Source organism: Nerophis ophidion, linkage group LG10, assembly GCF_033978795.1.
Source record: "Nerophis ophidion isolate RoL-2023_Sa linkage group LG10, RoL_Noph_v1.0, whole genome shotgun sequence".
NCBI lineage: Eukaryota > Metazoa > Chordata > Actinopteri > Syngnathiformes > Syngnathidae > Nerophis > Nerophis ophidion.
The window spans coordinates 61,454,578-61,477,942 of record NC_084620.1 but is presented as its reverse complement, the minus strand read 5'-3'; the positions used below and the strand labels follow the sequence as shown (position 1 = coordinate 61,477,942).

The window sequence follows — 23,365 nt, the reverse complement described above, 5'->3', positions numbered from 1 at the left end:
ATTATTAGCCTGTTGTGTAGGCTACCTGTATAAGTGTATGAGGTTACAAGCACACACTTATTGAGATTTAGTAGGTCCTCTGTTTACATTATTAGCCTGTTGTGTAGGCTACCTGTATAAGTGTATGAGGTTACAAGCACACACTTATTGAGATTTAGTGGGTCCTCTGTTTACATTATTAGCCTGTTGTGTAGGCTACCTGTATAAGTGTATGAGGTTACAAGCACACACTTATTGAGATTTACTTAAGCCTTCTGTTTACATTATTAGCATATCTACTGTGGCTAAGCAGAATTTTGCCAAAAGGACAATAATTCATTTGTTGTGGGTTTATCCACTTTAATGCCTTTTATTTTTTTTTGGAATGCATGTTTTGTTTGAAGGTGTAATATAAATGAAAACTTTGTGCTTTTTTTGAAAAGCAAAGGCTACTGGAATATTAAAAAAATGTCAATATTCAATAAAAAATTACTTTATTTGAAAAACATGTCTAAATATTTATTCTCGGCTATTTATGCAATATAAAAAAAATTGTGAAAAACTGCATTCATTATTCGGCTTTGGCTTCGGCCACAAATGTTCATTTCGGTGCATCCCTATTTAGAATGCAAGTGCATGTCGCTGAAATGAAGTTTTTGCTGCGTCTGAATGTTTCATTTTCATATTGAGCGGAGGTAATTGAAGCAAAGGGCTGCAGAATGAAAATGAGTAATTTACCTGAGTGGCAGGAAGTTGTTGTCTGTAGTGGCGCTGGAGGCATGAATCTAAATGAGTGCTTTCACGTTTGATTAGTTCCCCTCACAAAAACACAGTCATGCTGATAAATAACACCAAGTTTCAACCGTCTCAGTTTCCTATCGACGTGCAAATAAACTTCCTGTGCGGAGAAATGAAAGCACCGTTTTGTCCAGGACCCCAAACCTGACGCAGTGGACCCTGGAAAAGGTCCTGCCGCCGGCGGAACCGCCATCACCATCAGCGGCCAGGATCTGGACACGGCGACCAAAGAGGACGTGACGGTCACAGTGGGCGGAGTTCCTTGTGAAGTGTAAGTCTTCTCACCGCCATGAAAGGACTTGTTCGACCGACTCTCTCTCTCTTTGGACAGCCTCACTTTTGGCGAGAAAATCACCTGTAAGACGGGCAGGTATCGAGGGCAGAAGGTTCCCTCAGACCTGCTGACGGTGAAGATCAACTATGGAACAAACACCAGCAAGGAGGTCATTGCTGCCTTCCAGTACTCCGAGAACCCAAAGATCTCTGATTACTCCCCGAAGTCCAGCTTTGTGTGGTCAGTCCTCCATTAACACACAAGCTTTGTGTGGTCAGTATTCCTTTAACACACAAGCTTTGTGTGGTCAGTCCTCCATTAACACACCAGCTTTGTGTGGTCAGTGTTCCTTTAACACACGAGCTTTGTGTGGTCAGTCCTCCATTAACACACAAGCTTTCAAGTCAATGGCAGAGCTGCTGTTTGAAAAGGAATGACATTGCCTTCGCTCTACAGGAATCACAGAAATACTGAAAATACTTAAATTTCCTATATTTTGAGCATCGTTAGAAAAACTTCATTACATTTACTAGAAACAAGTAATCTAATTACTTTTACGTACAATACAGGCCCAAAGTTTGGACACACCTTCTCATTCAATGTGTTTTCTTTATTTTCATGACTATTTACATTGTAGATTGTCACTGAAAGCATCAAAACTATGACACCTGTGAAGTGACAACCATTGCAGGTGACTACCTCTTGAAGCTCATGGAGAGAATGCCAAGAGTGTGCGAAAAAGTAATCAAAGCAAAGGGTGGCTATTTTGAAGAAACTAGAATATAAAACACAGGTTCAGTTATTTCAGCTTTGTTAGTTAAGTACATAACTCCTCATGTGTTCATTCATGGTTGTGATGCCTCCAGTGACAATCTACAATGTAAATAGTCATCAAAATAAAGAAAACTCATTTAATGAGAAAGTGTGTCCAAACTTTTGGCCTGTACTGTCTGTCTGTCTGTCCGCCTGTCTGTCTGTCCGCCTGTCTGTCCGCCTGTCCGCCTGTCTGTCTGTCCAGGAGGTACCCTGCCTTTTGCCTGAATGCAGCTGATATAGGATCATATATAGAATAGAATAGAATGGACTTTATTGTCATTATATTTGCATATAATGAGATTAAAGACTCCAATTTCAGGTGCAGTTGTGGGAACAAATATGGGGTGAAATAAACTAAAAAAAAAAACTAACAATTGAAATAAACAGACTACTATCCAATAAAAATAATAAGCAATCCTGTACAATATCCAAAACACTATAGAAATACAAAATACTGTACAATATACAGAACAAGACAAGAGTATGGAAGTAATAAATAACAATCAGTGTTGGAAGTATTGCACTGGAAGGTAGTATTGCACAGTATGTATTAGGGCAGGATATTGTGTAGTGGTGAATTATTATTATTATTATTATTATTATAAGTTAGAGTTCAACATGGTGACAGCTCTGGGGAAGAAGCTGTCTCTGAGCCTGTTTGTTCTGGCTCTGATGCACCTGTAGCACCTGCCCCATGGTAGCAAGTGGAATAGGTGGAAGCCAGGGTGTGTGCTGTCCTTGGTGATGTTTTTTGCTCTGTGTATATGTGTGTGTGTATATATGTATGTATGTATGTGTGTGTGTATATGTATACAGTATAATATATATATACGATCGATTGATTGAAACTTTTATTAGTAGATTGCACAGTTCAGTACACATTCCGTACAATTGACCACTAAATGGTTACACAATTTTTTACCGCTTGTCCCTTTTGGGGTTTCGGCGGGGTCGCTAGAGCCTAGCTCAGCTGCATTCGGGCGGAAGACGTGTACACCCTGGACAAGTTGCCACCTCATTACAGGGCTATATATATATATGTGTGTGTGTGTGTGTGTGTGTGTGTGTGTGTGTGTGTGTGTGTGTGTGTGTGTGTGTGTGTGTGTTTATATATATATATGTATGTATATCTATATATATGTATGTATGTATGTATGTCTGAAAGCATAATTCTGGAACACAGCAAATTCTAATTCCTGTTTGCAAACTGAATTCAAATTTATGGAATGTAATTTGAATTTGTGCGACATTGTCAATTCAATTTGAAATTTTGGGAAGCGTAGAACAATTTTCCATTTAGTCGTCTTAATGAGATTTTCAGCTAATTAGCCTCTTGTTGTTGTGTGTAGCGGCGGGCGGAAGATCGTGGTGTTGGGAAACAGTTTTGACCTGATCCAGAGGGCCAGCATGAAAGTGGTGCCCACCTCTGACGACTTCTCACCAGAACAATCACGTGTGGAGGTAGAGGTGTGCCCGTGTGCTGTTGCCGTGGTAACGGGGGACGCACAAACGCAACTTGTGCTTGTCAGTTTGTGCAGGAGGCTCTTAGCAAGAACGACACGGTGCTGCAGTTCTCCTCCCCGACGGTCAACTGGAGCGACAGCCGCTCCTTGCGCACCTTCCTGCACCTGGACAACCTCATCGAGGAGCTAAGGGCCTTCGACTACCACCCGGACCCCACCTTCAACGCGCTCTCCAAAACCATCATCACGGAGACCAGCGTCATCATCGTCAATGTGAGCGTCCTCTCACGTCGCCGCGCTCGCCGCCGCTCACGCTGTTCTCCTCTCCTTCCTGTCTCTGCAGGGGCGTGGCTTCTCCAAGGCCATGACGGCCAAAGAGGCGCAAGCTTTTGTTGGAGACGCTTCCTGTAATGTTAGCATACTCCAGGTAGGAACATCACCCGCTGCTACAAGTGGATGTTACTTTGTTAAACTGCTAGGTGGAGTGACGTAAGATTGTTTCTCATCAGGACGACAAGTTGATCCTGGATCCACCGTTGTCTCAGCCCAGAACTCCATCAAAACGCCAACGCAGAGACGCCGGCAATGACCCACTGGAGCTGGTGGTAAGTACTTGTGGTCCAGCCATGGCACACTTATTTGGCACTGAGTCCTGACGAGTAAAGGATGCCTCTCTAAGTGTATGGCAAGCTGTTGAGGCCGCATTTACTATATTTTATAGACTAGAAGGCGTACTTAAATTTTTTTTTCCCTCAAAAATGGACAGTGTGCCGAACATATGGAATAATTCGGGTTTTGCTTACGACCTCGAAGCTACAGTATTTTATTTGGTACATGTTGACATAAGTGTGACCTGTAGATGGCAGTCACACACAAGAGTAAATGGGTTATACCGTATTTCCTTGAATTGCCGCCGGGGCGCTAATTAATTTAAAACCTCTTCTCACTCCGGCACTTTCCAAAGGTATGCGGTAAAGGCAAGCATGCGCTAATTATTTTAAAACCTCTTCTCACTCCGGCACTTACCAAAGGCATGTGGTAAATTTAGGCCTGCGCTTAAAAATTTGAGTGTGATGTAAGGATACCATCATGAAAAGCACATTTAATAAAAAAAAACCTTATTACGGTCGTATTTTTACTTATAAGTGAAATCCACGCGTAGCTCCTTCTGATCAAAAGCATCGATAACTTGTTTATAGAAGTCTTTCTTATCTTTCTTCAGTTTTAAAAGTCTCTCTGTTTCGATAGAAATCTTCCTTTATTACCTCCTGCTTCGATTGAAAGTCCAGTTTAGAAAAATGTTTTATTTTAGATATGTAATCCTCCATGTTAAAAGTGCAAGCGAGAGGAAAAAATAAACGATTGCTGCTCACTCTTGCTGCTTGTTGTCACTTCTTCTGCAGCCGAGTAGTCGCAAGAAGGATCACTAGCGCCCTCTACCACCAGGGGGCGGGAGTCATTTAATGACTCATATTTGACACACGCGGCTACGGTATATTATTAAAACATAGCTGCTAACTGTTCTTTTTAGCATATTTGATAGCTTGGACCTTAAATCCTACTGAATAGCTCTTAATCTTCTTCCCTTTTTATTTTTTTTTATTTTTTATTTTTCCCAAGATGGCGCTGCTGTAGTGGCTGCTGTAGGCAGGAGCTCTGTGCTCTTGTGTCATCCTTTTGTGTTTCCCTCTTGTTTTCATGTGGTATTATATTTTTTGCATTTTGGTCCGGGACCCTTTGGGACTGTGTGACAAGGGGTGCCACTTTCGTGACCTCTGTGGTGCTTTTTTTGTGGACTTCTGGATCTGCCTCCCGGGAGCCTTTTGGCCATGGAGACCAGCTGCAGGGTCTCTGCTACACCAGAGTCTGTTTGGATGTACTGGAGGAGATGCGGATGAAGGGACAGGACTGTGGAGCTGGCACTGAGCGCTGGGACGGAGAGGCTTCGTGGTGTCTTGACTGGGTGAGCAGGTGTCGGACACCTCAGTCACCTTGGACGTATCCTCACTCATCCATGCGGACTGGACACTGGCCGAGAGTGGAGTCTGCTGTCTTGGTTGCTTTGTTGGGTCTGCTCCTGTCTCTGGCCATGCTCCCTCCTCCCCAGCGGACGATGGCGTGGAACACCACAGAGGCCACCACAGTGGATATGTTTCTTTCACTTTTTATTCATAGCTGTATGTAGAAGTGTCTGCTTGTATCTGCTGCTTTAATGTCTTTAATGTCCTCTGTGTTCTTTGATGTTTGATGTTTCCCTCTTACACACATGTAAGAGGGATGTGTACTATGGCTATGAGTTGTTGTTTTTTTTCCCTTGGCCTCAGTCTGCACCCCCACTCCAGGGCCTAGGCTAAGACCGATTTTTTAATTTTTATTTTAATCTTCTATTTCCCCCCCTGTTTACCTGTATGTCATCTTTTTTGTAAGGGGCGCTGGAAGCCGGCAGACCCGTCAGCGATCCTGTTCTGTCTCCCTGTAATGTTTGTCTGATCTTGAATGGGATTGTGCTGAAAATTGTAATTTTCCTGAAGGAACTCTCCTGACGGAATAAATAAAGTACTATCTATCTATCTATCTATCTATCTATCTATCTATCTATCTATCTATCTATCTATCTATCTATCTATCTATCTATCTATCTATCTATCTATCTATCTATCTATCTATCTATCTATCCTTTATGCGATTTCAAATGATTGAAATCAGCCTCCTCCATTTTGAAAATGATGACAGGCATATGTTAATTATTTTGCGAAACGAGTTTGACCCGGCAGTAATTCTAGGCAGGCGCATATTATATACCCGGCGGCAATTCAAGGAAATACGGTAATTGTATAGCAACTTTCTACCTTCAAGGTACTCCAAGCGCTTAGACACTACTTCCACATTCACCCATTCACACACACATTCACACACTGATGGAGGGAGCTGCCATGCAAGGCCCTAACCAGCACCCATCAGGAGCAAGGGTGAAGTGTCTTGCTCAGGACACAACAGACGTGATGATGTTGGTAGTAGGTGGGGATTGAACCAGGAACCCTCAGATTGCTGGCACGGCCACTCTCCCAACCGCACCAGACGTGGAGGTGTTGTTTTAGAGCGGTTTTGAAGGAGGATAGAGATGCACTTACTTTTCCACCTGTTGGGAGTGCATTCCACATTGATGTGGCATAGAAAGAGAATGAGTTAAGACCTTTGTTAGATGGGAATCTGGGTTTAACGTGGTTTGTGGAGCTCCCCCCTGGTGTTGTGGTTATGGTGGTCATTTACGTTAAGGAAGTAGTTTGATATGTACTTCGGTATCAGGGAGGTGTAGCGGATTTTATAGACTAGGCTCAGTGCAAGTTGTTTGACTCTGTCCTCCACCCTGAGCCAGCCCACTTTGGAGAAGTGGGTTGGAGTGAGGTGGGATCTGGGGTGGAGGTCTAAAAGTAACCGGACTAGCTTATTCTGGGATGTTTGGAGTCTAGATTTGAGGGTTTTGGAGGTGCTGGGGTACCAGGAGGTGCAAACGTAATCAAAGAAGGGTTGAATGAGAGTTCCCGCTAGAATCCTCAAGGTGCTTTTGTTGACCAGAGAAGAGATTCTGTTTAGAAATTTTGTTCGTTTGTTGACCTTTTTGATCACCTTGGTTGCCATTTTATCACAGGAAAGATTAGCCTCTAGAATGGAACCTAGGTAGGTGATCTCATCTTTCCTGGTGATAACAATGTCACCCACTTTTATAGTGAAGTCACTGACTTATAGAAGGTTGATGTGGGACCCAAATAGGATGGATTCCCTTTGACCTAAGTGTATGGATAGCTTGTTGTCAGCGAGCCAGGTGCAAATTCTACAGAGTTCAGCACTGAGGTTTTTTTCCACCTGTGACTTGTCCTTGCCGGATACCAGCAGGGCCGAGTCATCCACAAACAGGAACAATTCACATGCTGATGGCATGTCATTTACCTATACTAGGAACAGTAAAGGGCCTAGTATACTGCCTTGGGGGACTCCACAGCTTACTGAGAGGGGAGGGACACCTCTACCACCTGTTTCCTCCCCTACAAGTAAGATTGCATCCAGTAAAAGGTGTATTTATATTATGTTGTGCAAAGGAAATTTCACATTTTTAGGAAGCTCATCTTGTTTTTGACATTGTTTAAAGGGTTAGGAGCAATAAGTGTTCAACTTCATTCTAAACCCTTTTGGTCTGCAACATTTTCAATTTAAGAATGTACAACTGTTTGTTTATGTAAAACTGTTTGTTTTTGTTGACCACTGACCAAAGAAAAATAAATAATAATAATAAAGTAATAATAATTGGTTAAAACAGTGGAGGACGGGTCATCAAAATGAAAACAATAACAAGATTTTGGGGCTTTAAATCTAATTTTGAAATGAGCTCATCCCTGCTGAACTACTGTTGTCAGTTATAAAGGTGTTCAAAAAGAACATGATTCATCAATCAGGGCCATTTAATGATGACTTGACATGCAATTATTACAAATGACTCCTTTAAAGATATTTATCAAACTACTTTGTCTCACTCTTGTTGGGTAGCTAGCAAACTAGAAGCTAACACTCTTACCGAGGCTGTGTCCGCATCCTCCCTCCAAATGTCCCACATCATGTCTCCACTTTCAATGTTTGTGTATCACAGACGTGCTGCCATAAAACCAAGCTCTGCTTTGCCAAAGGAGCAGAGTATTCATGTTTTTAACAAGAATAAGAAGAAATATCCTCAAACCTGGGCTTCACGGTGGCAGAGGGGTTAGTGCGTCTGCCTCACAATACGAAGTTCCTGCAGTCCTGGGTTCAAATCCAGGCTCGGGATCTTTCTGTGTGGAGTTTGCATGTTCTCCCTGTGAATGCATGGGTTCCCTCCGGGTTCTCCGGCCTCCTCCCACCTCCAAAGACATGCACCTGGGGATAGGCCCCTCCCTCCTCCAAAGACATGCACCTGGAGTTCGGTTGATTGGCAACACTAAATTGGCCCTAGTGAGTTACTGTGATTGTGAATGTTGTCTATCTGTGTTGGCCCTGCGATAAAGTGGCGACTTGTCCAGGGTGTACCCCGCCTTCCGCCCGATTGTAGCTGAGATAGGCGCCAGCGCCCCCCCGCGACCCCAAAAAAGAGAATAGGCGGTAGAAAATGGATGGATGGATGGATCCTCAAACTTTACATCTTAGCATTGACGTTGTTTTGCGAGCTGCCCACTTCCGCCGGGAAAAACACGAGTGATGACGTCACGATCATTGTCGGCGACAAGTTAATCACAACAGCCCTAATCGGAAGTAAAAGTGTTATTTTTGTCATAACAATCCCGTACTGTTGATCATACATGTCATGTACATCCTTCTACATCCAGGTCAAGTTCGGCCACGGAGAGTGGATGGTTGGTTCCGTCTACTACGCCACCAAGGACGACATCCCTCTCGCCATCATCATTCCCGCCGTCATCGTCCCTATGCTGCTGTTCATTTTTGTGTCCGTCTACTGCTACAGGTGAGACGTCTGTGTGTGTGTGTGTGTGTGTGTGTGTGTGTGTGTGTGTGTGTTCCTGTTTGTGTTTGAGCTACAAGTTGTCTTGCTGCTCCAGGAGAAAGAGTCGGCAGGCGGAGCGAGAGTATGAGAAAGTGAAACATCAGCTGGAGAACCTGGAGGAGAGCGTGAGGGATCGCTGCAAAAAAGAGTTCACCGGTAAGAGCGCCTTTTAGATCACGTGTCAAACTCAAAGCCTGCGGGCCAGATCTGGACTGCCACATCATTTTATTTGGCACGCCAACGCCTGGAAATGATGTACAGTACAGGCCAAAAGTTTGGACACACTTTCTCCTCATTCAATGCCTTTTCTTTTATTTTCCTGACTATTTACATTGTAGATTGTCCCTGAAGGTTTCAAAACTATGGACTAAAACATGTGCAGTTATGTACTTAACAAAAATAGGTGAAATAACTGAAAACATGTTTCATATTGTAGTTTCTTCAAAATAGCCACCCTTTGCCCTGATTACTGCTTTGCACACTCTTGGCATTCTCTCCACGAGCTTCAAGAGGTAGTCACCTGCATTGGTTTGCACTTCACAGGTGTGCTTGAAGCTCATCGAGCCTTCAGTTTTGATGCTTTAAATGAGAAGGTGTGTCCAAACTTTTGGCCTGTACTGTATGTCAATGAAGGACCTTATATTTTATCACTAAAAGTATTCGTTCTTTCCATTTTGACAGAAAACAAATATATGCACTACATGAAATTGCATACCTTTTCAACTTTAATAGTATCCAATATTGAAACAAATACTTTCCAAAACATTTTTTTTTGTCAAAATAAAAATAAATACTTTGATTTCAAAGCGATTTATCCATCAAATTGTTCACTGTAGAAATGACAATAGATTTTACGGTAAAATATATCAATCAATCAATCAATCAATGTTTACTTATATAGCCCTAAATCACTAGTGTCTCAAAGGGCTGCACAGACCACCACGACATCCTCGGTAGGCCCACATAAGGGCAAGGAAAACTCACACCCAGTGGGACATTGGTGACAATAATGACCCAGTGGGACGTCGGTGACAATGATGACTATGAGAACCTTAGAGAGGAGGAAAGCAATGGATGTCGAGCGGGTCTAACATGATACTGTGAAAGTTGAATCCACAATGGATCCAACACAGTCGCGAGAGTCCAGTCCAAAGAGGATCCAACACAGCAGCAAGAGTCCCGTTCACAGCGGAGCCAGCAGGAAACCATCCCAAGCGGAGGCGGACCAGCAGCGCAGAGATGTCCCCAGCCGATACACAGGCGAGCAGTACATGGCCACCGGACCCCCGCCACAAGGGAGAGTGGGACATAGAAGAAAAAGAAAAGAAACTGCAGATCAACTGGTCTAAAAAGGGAGTCTATTTAAAGGCTAGAATATACAAATGAGTTTTAAGGTGAGACTTAAATGCTTCTTCTGAGGTGGCATTGCGAACTGTTATGATGTATTTAGTCTAAATTGGAAAGAAAAGTCTTTTTTTACGGTAAAATTCTGTCGATTAAGCTGCCAGTTGTTTTTACAGTATCCAAATGTAAATGGAAAAACGGTACCATATTTCTTTTTTTTACTGTGAAGAACTGGCAGCTCATTTGCCAGAATGAACAAAAAACAGTTATACTGTTTTTTCATATTGAATAATGTATTGAAAAAAAATACAGTACATTTTACAGTAAAATTCTAGTGACTACGCTGCCAGTTTTTTTCTGTAAAACAGTTGTACTATTTTATCATTTAATAATAATAACAAAACATTTTACTTATAAGGCACCTTTCTGGGCACTCAAGGACACCGTACAAAATCAAAACAATAAAATCAAATTGGATAAAAACGACAACAACAACAAAGATAAATAAGATGATTCCAATGAATAAGCAGTCAGGAATAAGTGTGTTTTGAGGCTTGATTTGACGAGTGATATTAAGTTTAAGTTACGAAGGGCTGGTGGTAAAGTTCCAAAGATGTGGGGCAGAGCGGCTGAAAGCTCAGACAACCATGGTGGACTCTTGAAATAAGGGGACACTCAGATGGATGGATGAAGAGGATCTTAGGGAAGGTGAGGGCGTGGCCACATGGAGCAGGTCAGAGAGATATGATGGAGAGAAGTTATGGATGGCTTTGAAAGTGAGGAGAATTATTTTAAAGTGGATACGATGTTTGATGGGTAGCCAGTGGAGTTAATGCAGAACAGGGCTGATGTGCTGGATTGAAGGGGTTCTGCTGATTATCCGGGCTGTAGAGTTCTGGAGAAGCTGAAGTTTGTGAAGTGACTTGTGAGGGAGACCAAACAATAGTCCAGGCGAGAGGTGACCAGGCTATGGACTAATATGGCAGCAGTATGTGGGCTAAGGGATGGGTAAATGAAAGTAAGCAGACCGGGTTAATGTTATTTATGTGGGCTTGAAAGGAGAGTGTGTTGTCCAGGATGACACCCAGACTCTTGACTTGGGAGGAGGGGGAGACAGAGGAATTGCCGAGAGTAACGGACAAGCTGTAGGTTTTGGCGAGTATGGTTTTTGTAACTTCAAGTACGATTTCAGTTCATTGCAATTAAGTTGAAGGAAATTGGATGAGAACCACTGCTTGAGTTCACTGAGGCAGTCTGTAAGGCAGGAAGGAGGAAGAGAGGCAGTTGGTTTGCTTGAAATGTAGAGCTGGGTGTCATCCGAGTAACAGTGAAAATGTATTTTAAATTTACGGAAAATATTGCTAAAAAGCAAGGAACCAAGAACAGAGCCCTGGGGGACACCAGAGGAAACGGGAGACGAAAGGGTTTAAATGAACGGAGTTGAACAAACTGAGTGCGGTGGGAGAGATATGATGTAAACCAGTGAAGGGGCGTGTTTGTGATGCCAATACTGTGCCATCTATGGAGGAGGACCGTGTGTCAAAGGCTGCAGTCAGATCTAAGAGGATTAGGATTGTGAGAAGACCAGAATCAGCTGCCAGGAGGAGATCCTTTGTGATTATTACTAGTGCTGTTTCAGTGCTGTGCAGGTGGCAGAAACCAGACTGGAATTGTTCATATCTGTTATTTAACTGTAGGTGGGAGTGAAGTTGGGAGGAGACCGGTTTTTCAAGGATTTACTGTAATATGTTGTAATAAAACTGTGTGTGTGTGTGTGTGTGTGTATATATATATATATATATATATATATATATATATATATATATATATATATATATATATATATATATATATTAGGGATGCACCGATTAATCGGTAACCGAATACATTCGGCCGAATATGGCAAAAAAAGCCACATTCGGCCTTCGGTGGAATGAGTTAAAAACAAGGCCGAATAGTGGCGTGTGACGCAATTTTTGGACGCGGTGACGCAATCAACCAACGTGCGGTGACGTTGGGATATGTTGTGTACCTGTATAAGTGTATGAGGTTACAAGCACACACTTAATTGAGATTTACTTGAGCCTTCTGTTTACATTATTAGCCTGTTGTGTAGGCTACCTGTATAAGTGTATGAGGTTACAAGCACACACTTAATTGAGATTTACTTAAGCCTTCTGTTTACATTATTAGCATATCTACTGTGGCTAAGCAGACTTTTGCCAAAAGGACAATAATTCATTTCTTGTGGGTTTATCCACTTTAATGCCTTTTATTTCTTTTTGGAATGCATGTTTTGTTTGAAGGCCTAATATAAATGAAAAACTTTGTGCTTTTTTTGAAAAGCAAAGGCTACTGGAATATTAAAAAAATGTCAATATTCAATAAAAAATTACTTTATTTGAAAAACATGTCTAAATATTTATTCTAGGCTATTTATGCAATATTAAAAAAATTGTGAAAAACTGCATTCATTATTCGGTATTCGGCCTTCGGCCAAGCGTTCAAATTTTATTCGGCTTTGGCTTCGGCCACAAATTTTAATTTCGGTGCATCCCTAATATATATTAAATTGAATTTAATTGAAATATTTATTTCAAACATGCACAGTACAACTAAACACAGTTTTTGTTTATTTTACATGTTGGCAAAGATATTTATGCAAGGCTTGAAAAGGGGTTGGATGAAGCAGCTGCTTATAATAGCCCAACCCCTCTCACTCATTCCACATTTGACATAAACAATATAATACAAAAACAATACTCTATAAACAAAACAAGAAAAGCTCCTGTACACTAACAATACCATGAGACAAGACAAGATGAGACAAAACACACACATGCATACACACACACACACACACACACACACACACACACACACACACACACGGGCCCAAACACTCTCCAACCATACACGTCTCTTCCATCGCTTTGTGCTGAGGGCATCACTCTATTTCCTCCTCGTACTTCTTCAGTACTTCTTTTTTAAACAGTGTTTTGAATTGAATCATGCTAGAACACGTTTTTAACTCGTCCCCTAAGTTGTTCCACAGACTGACTCCACGCACATTGATTTTAATAATATATAATATATTAAGTGTTACAAGCGCCCTCTAATGGCAGCCATACCTGCAAAGCGAGTTTGACCCCCCTGTTTAGAGGGTCATGTGACACCTGAGACATCATGACATGGTCTGTTTCAACCAGACCTGATGATCGAGATGGGGGACCACACCAGCGACCTGAGCGAAGCCCGCATCCCCTTCCTGGACTACAAAACCTACACCGACCGGAACTTTTTCCTGCCCTCCAAGGACGGCGCTAACGACGCCATGATCACGGGCACGATCCAAATCCCAGAATCCCGCAGGTCCATCGTGGCTCAGGCTCTCAACCAGTTCTCCAACCTGCTCAACAGCAAGACCTTCCTCATCAACGTGAGGGCGGAGCTCCACGCACCGCATCTTGTCAAAAAGTTGGCGACTCTTTACGATCTTTTTCATGCTTCCTGCAGTTCATCCACACGCTGGAGAGTCAGCCCGACTTCAACGCTCGCACCCGCGGTTATTTCGCCTCGCTGCTGACGGTGGCGCTGCACGGCAAGCTGGAGTACTACACGGACATCACCAGGACGCTGCTGCTGGAGCTCATGGACGAGCACACGCACAACAAAAACCCCAAGCTCATGCTCAGGAGGTGAGAAGACCCACTCGCTGATCAATTGATTAACCCCGACTTAAACAAGTTGAAAAACTTATCGGGGGATTTAACCATCTAGTGGTCAATTGTAGGGAATATGTACTGTTCTGTGCTATCTACTTATTAAAGTTTCAATCAATGCAACACGCTGCCCTCTGCTGGACGCCTGTGACGCCATCTTTCTGGCTTCCTGCAGGTCGGAGACAGTCGTGGAGCGGATGTTGTGTAACTGGATGTCCATCTGCCTCTACCAGTTCCTCAGGGTGACTCTCTCTCTTTCCTTCTCTTGCTCGCGGGCGTTTAGCACAAACATCGGAAATAACGGAGCTCAACAAACACACAAATGGGTTATACTTGTATAGCACTTTTATAGCTTTTCTAAAGTACTCAAAGTGCTTTGACACTACTTCCACATTCACCCATTCACACACACATTCACACACTGATGGAGGGAGCTGCCATGCAAGGCACTAACCAGCACCTATCAGGAGCAAGGGTTAAGTGTCTTGCTCAAGGACACAAGGGACGTGACTAGGATGGTAGAAGGTGGGGATTGAACCAGGAACCCTCAGATTGCTGGCATGGCCACTCTACCAACTTCGCCACGCCGTCCCCAACTAGGGATGATGTTCGAAACCAGGTTTCCCGATTGTTCAAGAAGAAAAGAATCAATTCCATGGATTCGAATCCCTTTTTCAATCAATCAATCAATCAATGTTTATTTATATAGCCCTAAATCACAAGTGTCTCAAAGGGCTGCACAAGCCACAACCACATCCGTGGATCAGCGCCCACATAAGGGCAAGGAAAAACTCACAACCCAGTGGGACGTCGATGAGAATGACTATGAGAAACCTTGGAGAGGACCGCAAATGTGGGGAGACCGGAAGCAATGGACGTCGAGTGGGTCCAACACAATACTGTGAAAGTCAAGTGCATAGTGGATTTAACATAATAGTGAGAGTCCAGTCCATAGTGGATCTAACATAATAGTGAGAGTCCAGTCCATAGTGGATCCAACATAATAGTGAGAGTCCAGTCCATAGTGGATCTAACATAATAGTGAGAGTCCAGTCCATAGTGGATCTAACATAATAGTGAGAGTCCAGTCCATAGTAGATCTAACATAATAGTGAAAGTCCAGTCCATAGTGGATCTAACATAATAGTGAAAGTCCAGTCCATAGTGGATCTAACATAATAGTGAGAGTCCAGTCCATAGTGGATCTAACATAATAGTGAGAGTCCAGTCCATAGTGGATCTAACATAATAGTGAGAGTCCGGTCCATAGTGGATCTAACATAATAGTGTGAGAGTCCAGTCCTTAGTGGATCTAACATAATAGTGTGAGTCCAGTCCATAGTGGATCTAACATAATAGTGAGAGTCCAGTCCATAGTGGGGCCAGCAAGAAACCATCCCAAGCAGAGACAGGTCAGAAGCGCAGAAAAGTCCCCAACCAATGCACACAGGCGAGGGTGCCGACTCTGGACAGCCAGCACTTCATCCAGTGCACCACAGTTTTGTATTGTCGCTTGGTCCTTCGGTGGAGTCCTTCAGAAGTTCCGCACCGCTTGTCTCCCCGGCACCGGGGGAGGGAGCGAGAGAGAAAGAGAGATTAAGAATGTGGGCGAGAGAGAGAGGGAGGGAGGCAGGAAGAGTTTATTTCTCTGCTTGCATCACCCCAGTGACATCAATGTCTGGCCCTCCAGAGCCACATCTCACACCATGATTGGTAGATTCCTTCATCTCTGCACAAAATGCTGTCAAGCTCCATTTATATAAAACTTGCGGGCCGCACTAACTTTAAACTTTCATATCAAGGTGGGGGCCGCAGAACATCCCGCATGTCTGAGACCCCTGACCGATCTGGGTTCCATAAGAGGATTCGATAATGGGCTCGAACTCCATCATTTCTTAACGAGCATCATCCCTACACACGACGCTTGTGTAGTCTTGACAGAAGTATGTTGTGGGCGTCCATCTTGCAGGACAGCGCCGGGGAGCCGCTGTACAAACTATTCAAAGCCTTGAAGCACCAGGTGGACAAAGGGCCGGTGGACGCCAAGATGAAGAAGGCCAAGTACACGCTGAACGACACCGGGCTGCTCGGAGACGACGTGGAATATTCTGTACTGGTCAGTCCGTATGAAGACATCGTGGGGACGCTTGCACCGCTTTCACAATAAAAGCTTTGCTTGGTATTGTGTCCGTGGTAGCTGCAGTGTGTGTGAGTGACAGGTGTGCTTTGTGCGGCAGACCCTGCAGGTGCTGGTGCACGGAGAGGGGCCCGATGTGACGCCCGTCAAGGTGCTCAATTGTGACACCATCTCTCAGGTGACGCCTGGCCGGAAGCAATCGTGTTTTAGGTTTGATGTTGTTTGATTTACTGATGACTTGGTCGCGCTGTGCAGGTGAAAGAGAAGATCATTGACCAGGTGTACAGGAATCTGCCGTACTCGCAGAGGCCAAAGGTGGAGAGCGTGGCACTAGGTAACACACACACACACACACACACACACACACACACACACACACACACACACACACACACACACACACACACACACACACACTCTCTATATTTACAACATCCTCATTCGAGATGTCCGATAATATCAAACTGCTGATATTATCGGCCGATATGTGCTTTAAAATGTAATATTGGAAATTAGCAGTATCTGTTTCAAAAAGTAACATTTATGACTTTTAAAAACGCCGCTGTGTACACGGACGTAGGGAGAAGTACAGAGCGCTAATTAACCTTAAAGGCATTGCAGCTTTTCACACACACACAAGTGAATGCAATGCATACTTGGTCAAGAGCCAAACAGGTCACACTGAGGGTGGCCGTATAAACAACTTTAACACTGTTACAAATATGCGCCACACTGTGAACCCACACCAAACGAGAATGACAAAGACATTTCGAGAGAACATCCGCACCGTAACACAACATAAACACAACAGAACAAATATCCAGAAACCCTTGCAGCACTAACTCATCCGGGACGCTACAATATCCACCCCCCAACCCACCAAAACCCTGCCCACCTCAACCTCCTCATGCTCTCTCAGGGAGAGCATGTCCCAAATTCAACTTTAAAAGTGAACCTAAATTGCGATATTAACTCATCACATGCAAAGTGACATTTGTCAAGCATCTATTTCATACAACTTGGAGAATAATGGCTAACAGTTTATAAAAAAACAAAAAAAACCCCAGCATTTTTCAATTTAAGGTTTTCATATGTTGGTAATAAACATGGACATTATATCATAAGAAAGTTGGAAATATCTCATGTTGCATGCAGTGAGCCCGTCATTATATTAGTTGAACCTTGTAAAACCTTTATATTGCACAGTATATTTTCTAGGTAGAAGACAAAAGATTCTTAAAAGTAAAAAAAAAAAGTTAAAACAATTATTGTGTAATTTCCAAATGTTTTATGTTGTTAAATTCTAAAGAATTATTTTAAATTTATTTTCAAAAAAATGTGTCAGGTTGAAACACTGATGTCATCTATTAAACAGACAAGAAGCAAGGAATCATGCAGAGACAGAGTTCAATTTGGCTCGAATGAGGAGAGGTTTTTTACAGATGCAAACTACACTCTAAAGTCCAGCCCACGTGCTTCCTCTTCTAAAGTCCAGCCCACGTGCTTCCTCTTCTAAAGTCCAGCCCACGTGCGTCCTCTTTTTTTGGAAGGTCCCTGGTTACATCACTGAAGCTGCTGCTGAAGGAAAGGGGTTAATCTCAGCAGCTCCAGTTAGACACAATATATGACTATTATTCCATCCATCCATTTTCTACCGCTTATTCCCTTTTGGGGTCGCGGGGGGCGCTGGCGCCTATCTCAGCTACAATCGGGTTGAAGACGGGGTACACTCTGGACAAGTCGCCACCTCATCGCAGGGCCAACACAGATAGACAACATTCACACTCACATTCACACACTAGGGACAATTTTTTGTGTTGCCAATCAACCTATCCCCAGGTGCATGTCTTTGACTATATGACTATTAATGAAATGCAAATGTGTTGACCCTCGTGATATCGCCCTGTCCCTGTTCTGTCTGCGTCACGGCACTCGATTTTCCCTTGGCAGTCAGCAGGCCGATTCAGGGTCTGAAAACACTGATACGAGACGACTAGCTGTGCACAGATAGAAAAAGTACAACTTCAGCACAATTGATGATCACTATAGCCACGGCCCTTAAGCGTAAGAGTTGTGTGATAATGTATACATAATTATTCTAGCATGATGGAGGGAAAATATGGTTGGAGGAAAAAAAATCAACTTCTATGCCGCAGTGAAAAGTCATTACTGCCCCGCCTCCAAATTGTTCAGAATATATCTCTTCATACTCGTCTAATTGAGAAGGCATTCCTTTCAATTGAACAAGTAACATCGCTAATATTATCAGAGTATTAATACCTGTAGTATTTACTGCTGCCTGGCATGAGATCGATGCGCTTCAAAAAGGCGACATTCATTGCATGCTGGGTGTTTGAAATGTTTCAGCATATTATAGAAGTGTTCAAAGAACCGCGAGAAGATATGGCAAGCCATTCCAAGGAATTGATACACATGGGAACCGGTTCTGAACCAGAACCGGTTTTCGATTCCCATCCCTAACAATCATTGGTACTTTAACTTTAATGATAGTTGTGTCTATTGCCCCCTGGTGAAGCTTTATAGAATTGAAGTTATCAGATAAATCATCGATTGTGTCTGATCCTGTCTAATGGTTTCATTTGACCCAGAATGGCGTCCCGGATCCACGGGTCAGATTTTGTCTGACGTTGACCTAACCTCGCAGAAGGAAGGACACTGGAAGAGACTCAACACTTTGGCGCATTACAACGTCAGTATTCTTATGTTGTTGTTGTTTTCTTTTGAAATACGATGGCATCATGTGACTCACTATTGATATCATCTAACTCATTAGTGATATCATCTGACTTACTATTGACATCATGTGACTCTCCTGTTCGGACGTGACTCACAAATGTTATCTTGTGAATCACTAATGAGATCAAGTGACTTGTTAGTGATATCACTTGACTCACTTTTGACATCATGTGACTTAATATCATGTTAGAATTGGTATTGTGTGACTCACTATTACCTGGCTGACTTGTGTTGTTATGTGACGCATTGATGATATCATGTGACTCAATATCATGTGACTATTGCTATCATGTTACTCACTAGTGATGACATGTGACTCACTAGTGATATCATGTGACTTACTATTGACATCATGTGACTCTCCGGTGAGGACGTGAATCACTAATGAGATCAAGTGACTTGTTAGTGATATCACTTGACTCACTTTTGACATCATGTGACTTAATATCATGTTAGAATTGGTATCATGTGACTCACTATTACCTGGCTGACCAGTAAAGTTATGTGACACATTGTTGATATCATGTGACTCAATATCATGTGACTATTGCTATCATGTGACTCACTAGTGATATCTTGTGATTTACTATTGATATCATGTGACTGACTAGTGATATCATGTGAATCACTAATGAAATGTGACTCACAAATGATATAATGACTATCACTAGTGATATCAAATGTATCGCATGGCTCATTGACATCATGGGACTCACTCTAGACTCACTTTTGACATGTGACTCACTGTTCACATCATGTGACTATTATCATTAGACTCACTACTGATACCATGTGACTCATTATTGATATCATATGACTCATAATGTTATCACGCGGCCTACGAGTGATATGGGACTCACTTTTGACATCATGTGCCTTACTAGTGAGGGCATGCAACTTACCACTAGTAAGTCACCAGTAAGTATAAGTGTCGCACTAGTGATATCATGTGACTCACAAATGATATCATGAAAATGAAAGTAATATCAGTGGTATTACATGGCTCATTAGTGACATCACGGGACTCACTTATGACATGTGACTCACTATTCAATATCATGGGACTATTGATATTAGACTCACTACTGATATCATGTGACTCATGAATGATATCATGAAAATGAAAGTAATATCAGTGGTATTTCGTGGCTCATTAGTGACATCACGGGACTCACTTATGACATGTGACTTACTATTCAATATCATGGGACTATTGATATTAGACTCACTATTGATATCATGTGACTCATGAATGATATCACGTGGCTTACTATTGACATGTGACTCACAAATGATATAATGGGGCTGACTAGTGATATCATGTGATTCACTATTGATATCACGTGATTTACTATTGATATTATGTGACTAACTAGTGATATCATGTGACTCACTATTGATATCATTGGTATCACTATAGATTCTATGTGACTATTAATATCATGTGACTCACTAATGATATGTGACTCATGAATGATATCACGTGGCTTACTATTGACATGTGACTCACTAGTGATATCGTGTGACTCATGAATGATATTGCGGGGCTTACTATTGACATGTGACTCACTATAGACATCATGTGACTTGCTAGTGGTATCATGGGTATCACTATAGATACTATGTGACTATTAATATCATTTGACAAACTAGTAATGTCATGTGACTCACTATTAATATCATGGGTTTCACTATAGATTCCATGTGACTATAAATATCATGTGACTCACTAGTGATATCATGTGACTATTGAATGATATCACTTGGCTTACTATTGACATGCGACTCACTATTGATATCATGTGACTCATGAATGATATCACGTGACTTACTATTGACATGTGACTCACTATTGATATCATGGGTATCACTATAGATACCATGTGACTATTGATATCATGTGACTCACTAGTGATATCATGTGACTCATGAATGATATCACGTGGCTTACTATTGACATGTGACTCACTATTGATATCATGTCACTCATGAATGATATCATGTGGCTTACTATTGACATGTGACTCACTATTGATATCATGTGACTTACCAGTGATATTATGTGACTCCTGTATGATATCATGTGACTCATTTTTGATATCATGGGTATCACCCTAGATACTGTGTGACTATTAATGTCATGTGACAAACTAGTGATATCATGTGACTTACTCGTGCCATGTGACACGCTATGCTCCTCCAGGTGCGGGACGACGCCACACTGGTTCTTTCCAAAGTGTTGCACACACAGGCCTTCCATCAGCACCAGGATAGCCATGAAGAGCGTACGTACACACACACACACACACACACACACACACACACACACACACACACACACACGTGCATGCAGATGATACCCTGCTGTTGCCAGGTAACGCCCTGCTGGAGGACGACAACACCTTCCACCTGGTGAGGCCGACAGACGAGCTGGACGAGGTGAAGTCCAAGCGAGGCAGCATGAAGGACAAGTCCATGACCAAGGCCATCACTGAGATCTACCTGACAAGACTGCTCTCTGTCAAGGTACTGCTCCGCCATGTCCCGCCGGCTGTCCACAGTGTACAGGACATCCCTCAAGGCAATGTGTGTGTCTTCAGGGGACACTGCAGCAGTTTGTGGACGACTTCTTCCGCAGCGTGCTGTGCACAAGCACCGCTGTGCCCCCCGCCATCAAGTACTTCTTTGACTTCCTGGACGAGCAGGCGCTGAAACACGACAACGTGGACGAGGAGACGCTGCACATCTGGAAGACAAACAGGTACATTTATGTGAGAGCATTTCAGTAGTGTGTATAAGAGTGTTTCAGTAGTGTGTAGAAGAGTGTTTCAGTAGTGTAGAAGAGTGTTTCAGTAGTGTGCATAACAGTGTTTCAGTAGTGTGCATAACAGTGTTTCAGTAGTGTATGAGAGTGTTTCAGTAGTGTGTGAGAGAAAAACATTTAAGTTGTTTATGTGGGAGCATTTTAGTAGTGTTTTTAAGAGTGTTTCAGTAGTGTGTATAAGAGTGTTTCAGTAGTGTGTGTAAGAGGAAAACACTTGTTTTTTATGTGAGAGCATTTTAGTAATGTGTATAAGAGTGTTTCAGTAGTGTGTGTGTGTGTGTGTGAGAAAAAGATTTCAGTTGTTTATGTGAGAGCATTTTAGGCATACCTTCAAGTACCCCCTGGGGGTACTTGAAGGTATGCCAAGGTCCCTGAGATATAGAGATATCTAATGTATTCATACATTGTTTATGTAGGATATATGCATGTATATATAACCTAATCTTATTGTTTCTTCAACTTAAAAATAGCCGTTATTTTCCCCTTCTTTGGGATTATATTCCCAGTTTTGACCTCGGACGTCTGGTCACTTATAGCGTATAAGAATATTCTATTACTGTTAAGCAAACTCTGAATAATAAAACATGTGTCCTTCATCATAAGTACACGTATGACAAATAAAATGAGTGGTTTTGAGTGAGGTAAGATGAATGAAATGTGCTGACAGTTCATTGCCTGCCTATTAAATTGCACTGAGTGGAGTGCATCACCACTCCAAGATGGCCGCCCCGCGTCTCGTCAGCACCAGTATGCAGTAGCGCCCGATGCTGCGTCTACTTATAAGATGTCTAAAGATACAGGTGGCGTCCAAACGTCTCAAAGTAGACTAATCCTGATTCCCCTCCTAGTTTGCCACTTCGCTTTTGGGTGAACATCCTGAGGAACCCTCATTTCATCTTCGATGTGCACGTGACGGAGGTGGTGGACGCATCGCTGCACGTCATCGCTCAGACCTTCATGGACGCCTGCACCAAGACCGAGCACAAACTCAGCCGGGTTCGTGTGCTCGCCCGACCACCCGCCGTCTGTCTCTCTCTCTCTCTCTCTCTCTCTCTCTCTCTCTCTCTCTCTCTCTCTCTCTCTCTCTCTCTCTCTCTCTCTCTCTTCTCTCTCTCTCTCTCCCTCCCCAGTCCAACGTCTCACCTGTCCATGTTTGCCCTTGCAGGAGTCGCCCAGCAACAAGCTGCTCTACGCTAAAGAGATTTCCACTTACAAGAAGATGGTGGATGAGTGAGTGTGTCACACTACCACACTCCTGTCTTTGTGTGTCACACTAACACACTCCTGTCTTTGTGTGTCACACTAACTTGTGTCTTTTGTCAACAGCTACTACAAAGGCATCAGGCAAATGGTTCCTGTTAGCGACCAGGACATGAACACTCACCTTGCTGAGGTGTCCAGGGTACGTGTGTGTGTGTGTGTGTGTGTGTGTGTGTGTGTGTGTGTGTGTGTGTGTGTGTGTGTGTGTGTGTGTGTGTGTGTGTGTGTGTTTGTGCGTGCGCTGACTGAGTCTTTGTGTGTGTGCAGCAACACACAGACAAGTTGAACTCCCAGCTGGCCTTGCATCAACTGTACCAGTATGCCAGCAAGTACTACGACGCGGTGAGTTAACTGATCTCCTCTTGGTGACCACTTCACATGACCCGACCACTAGATGGCGGCAGACATATCGTATTACGCTGGATAGTCCAGAGCAAGGGTGTCCAAACCAGTGTTTTTCAACC

The 23,365-nt window shown here is 42.9% G+C and overlaps 1 protein-coding gene across 1 annotated transcript in view; it reads left to right on the top strand.

Annotated features, from left to right (window-relative positions):
• The window catches only part of LOC133561104 (plexin-B2-like), a 134,595-nt gene that overhangs the window by 104,786 nt on the left and 6,444 nt on the right, over nucleotides 1-23,365 (top strand). The window contains exons 19-40 of the mRNA XM_061914327.1: nucleotides 912-1,048; nucleotides 1,109-1,291; nucleotides 3,217-3,328; nucleotides 3,397-3,603; nucleotides 3,674-3,757; nucleotides 3,840-3,935; nucleotides 8,682-8,818; nucleotides 8,913-9,013; nucleotides 13,411-13,640; nucleotides 13,718-13,899; nucleotides 14,099-14,165; nucleotides 15,893-16,039; nucleotides 16,161-16,238; nucleotides 16,316-16,394; nucleotides 18,670-18,770; nucleotides 21,021-21,102; nucleotides 21,192-21,343; nucleotides 21,418-21,578; nucleotides 22,490-22,637; nucleotides 22,807-22,871; nucleotides 22,968-23,043; nucleotides 23,169-23,243. Coding sequence (XP_061770311.1) covers nucleotides 912-1,048; nucleotides 1,109-1,291; nucleotides 3,217-3,328; nucleotides 3,397-3,603; nucleotides 3,674-3,757; nucleotides 3,840-3,935; nucleotides 8,682-8,818; nucleotides 8,913-9,013; nucleotides 13,411-13,640; nucleotides 13,718-13,899; nucleotides 14,099-14,165; nucleotides 15,893-16,039; nucleotides 16,161-16,238; nucleotides 16,316-16,394; nucleotides 18,670-18,770; nucleotides 21,021-21,102; nucleotides 21,192-21,343; nucleotides 21,418-21,578; nucleotides 22,490-22,637; nucleotides 22,807-22,871; nucleotides 22,968-23,043; nucleotides 23,169-23,243 — 2,700 coding nt within the window. The remainder of the gene's footprint in view (nucleotides 1-911; nucleotides 1,049-1,108; nucleotides 1,292-3,216; nucleotides 3,329-3,396; nucleotides 3,604-3,673; nucleotides 3,758-3,839; nucleotides 3,936-8,681; nucleotides 8,819-8,912; nucleotides 9,014-13,410; nucleotides 13,641-13,717; nucleotides 13,900-14,098; nucleotides 14,166-15,892; nucleotides 16,040-16,160; nucleotides 16,239-16,315; nucleotides 16,395-18,669; nucleotides 18,771-21,020; nucleotides 21,103-21,191; nucleotides 21,344-21,417; nucleotides 21,579-22,489; nucleotides 22,638-22,806; nucleotides 22,872-22,967; nucleotides 23,044-23,168; nucleotides 23,244-23,365) is intronic.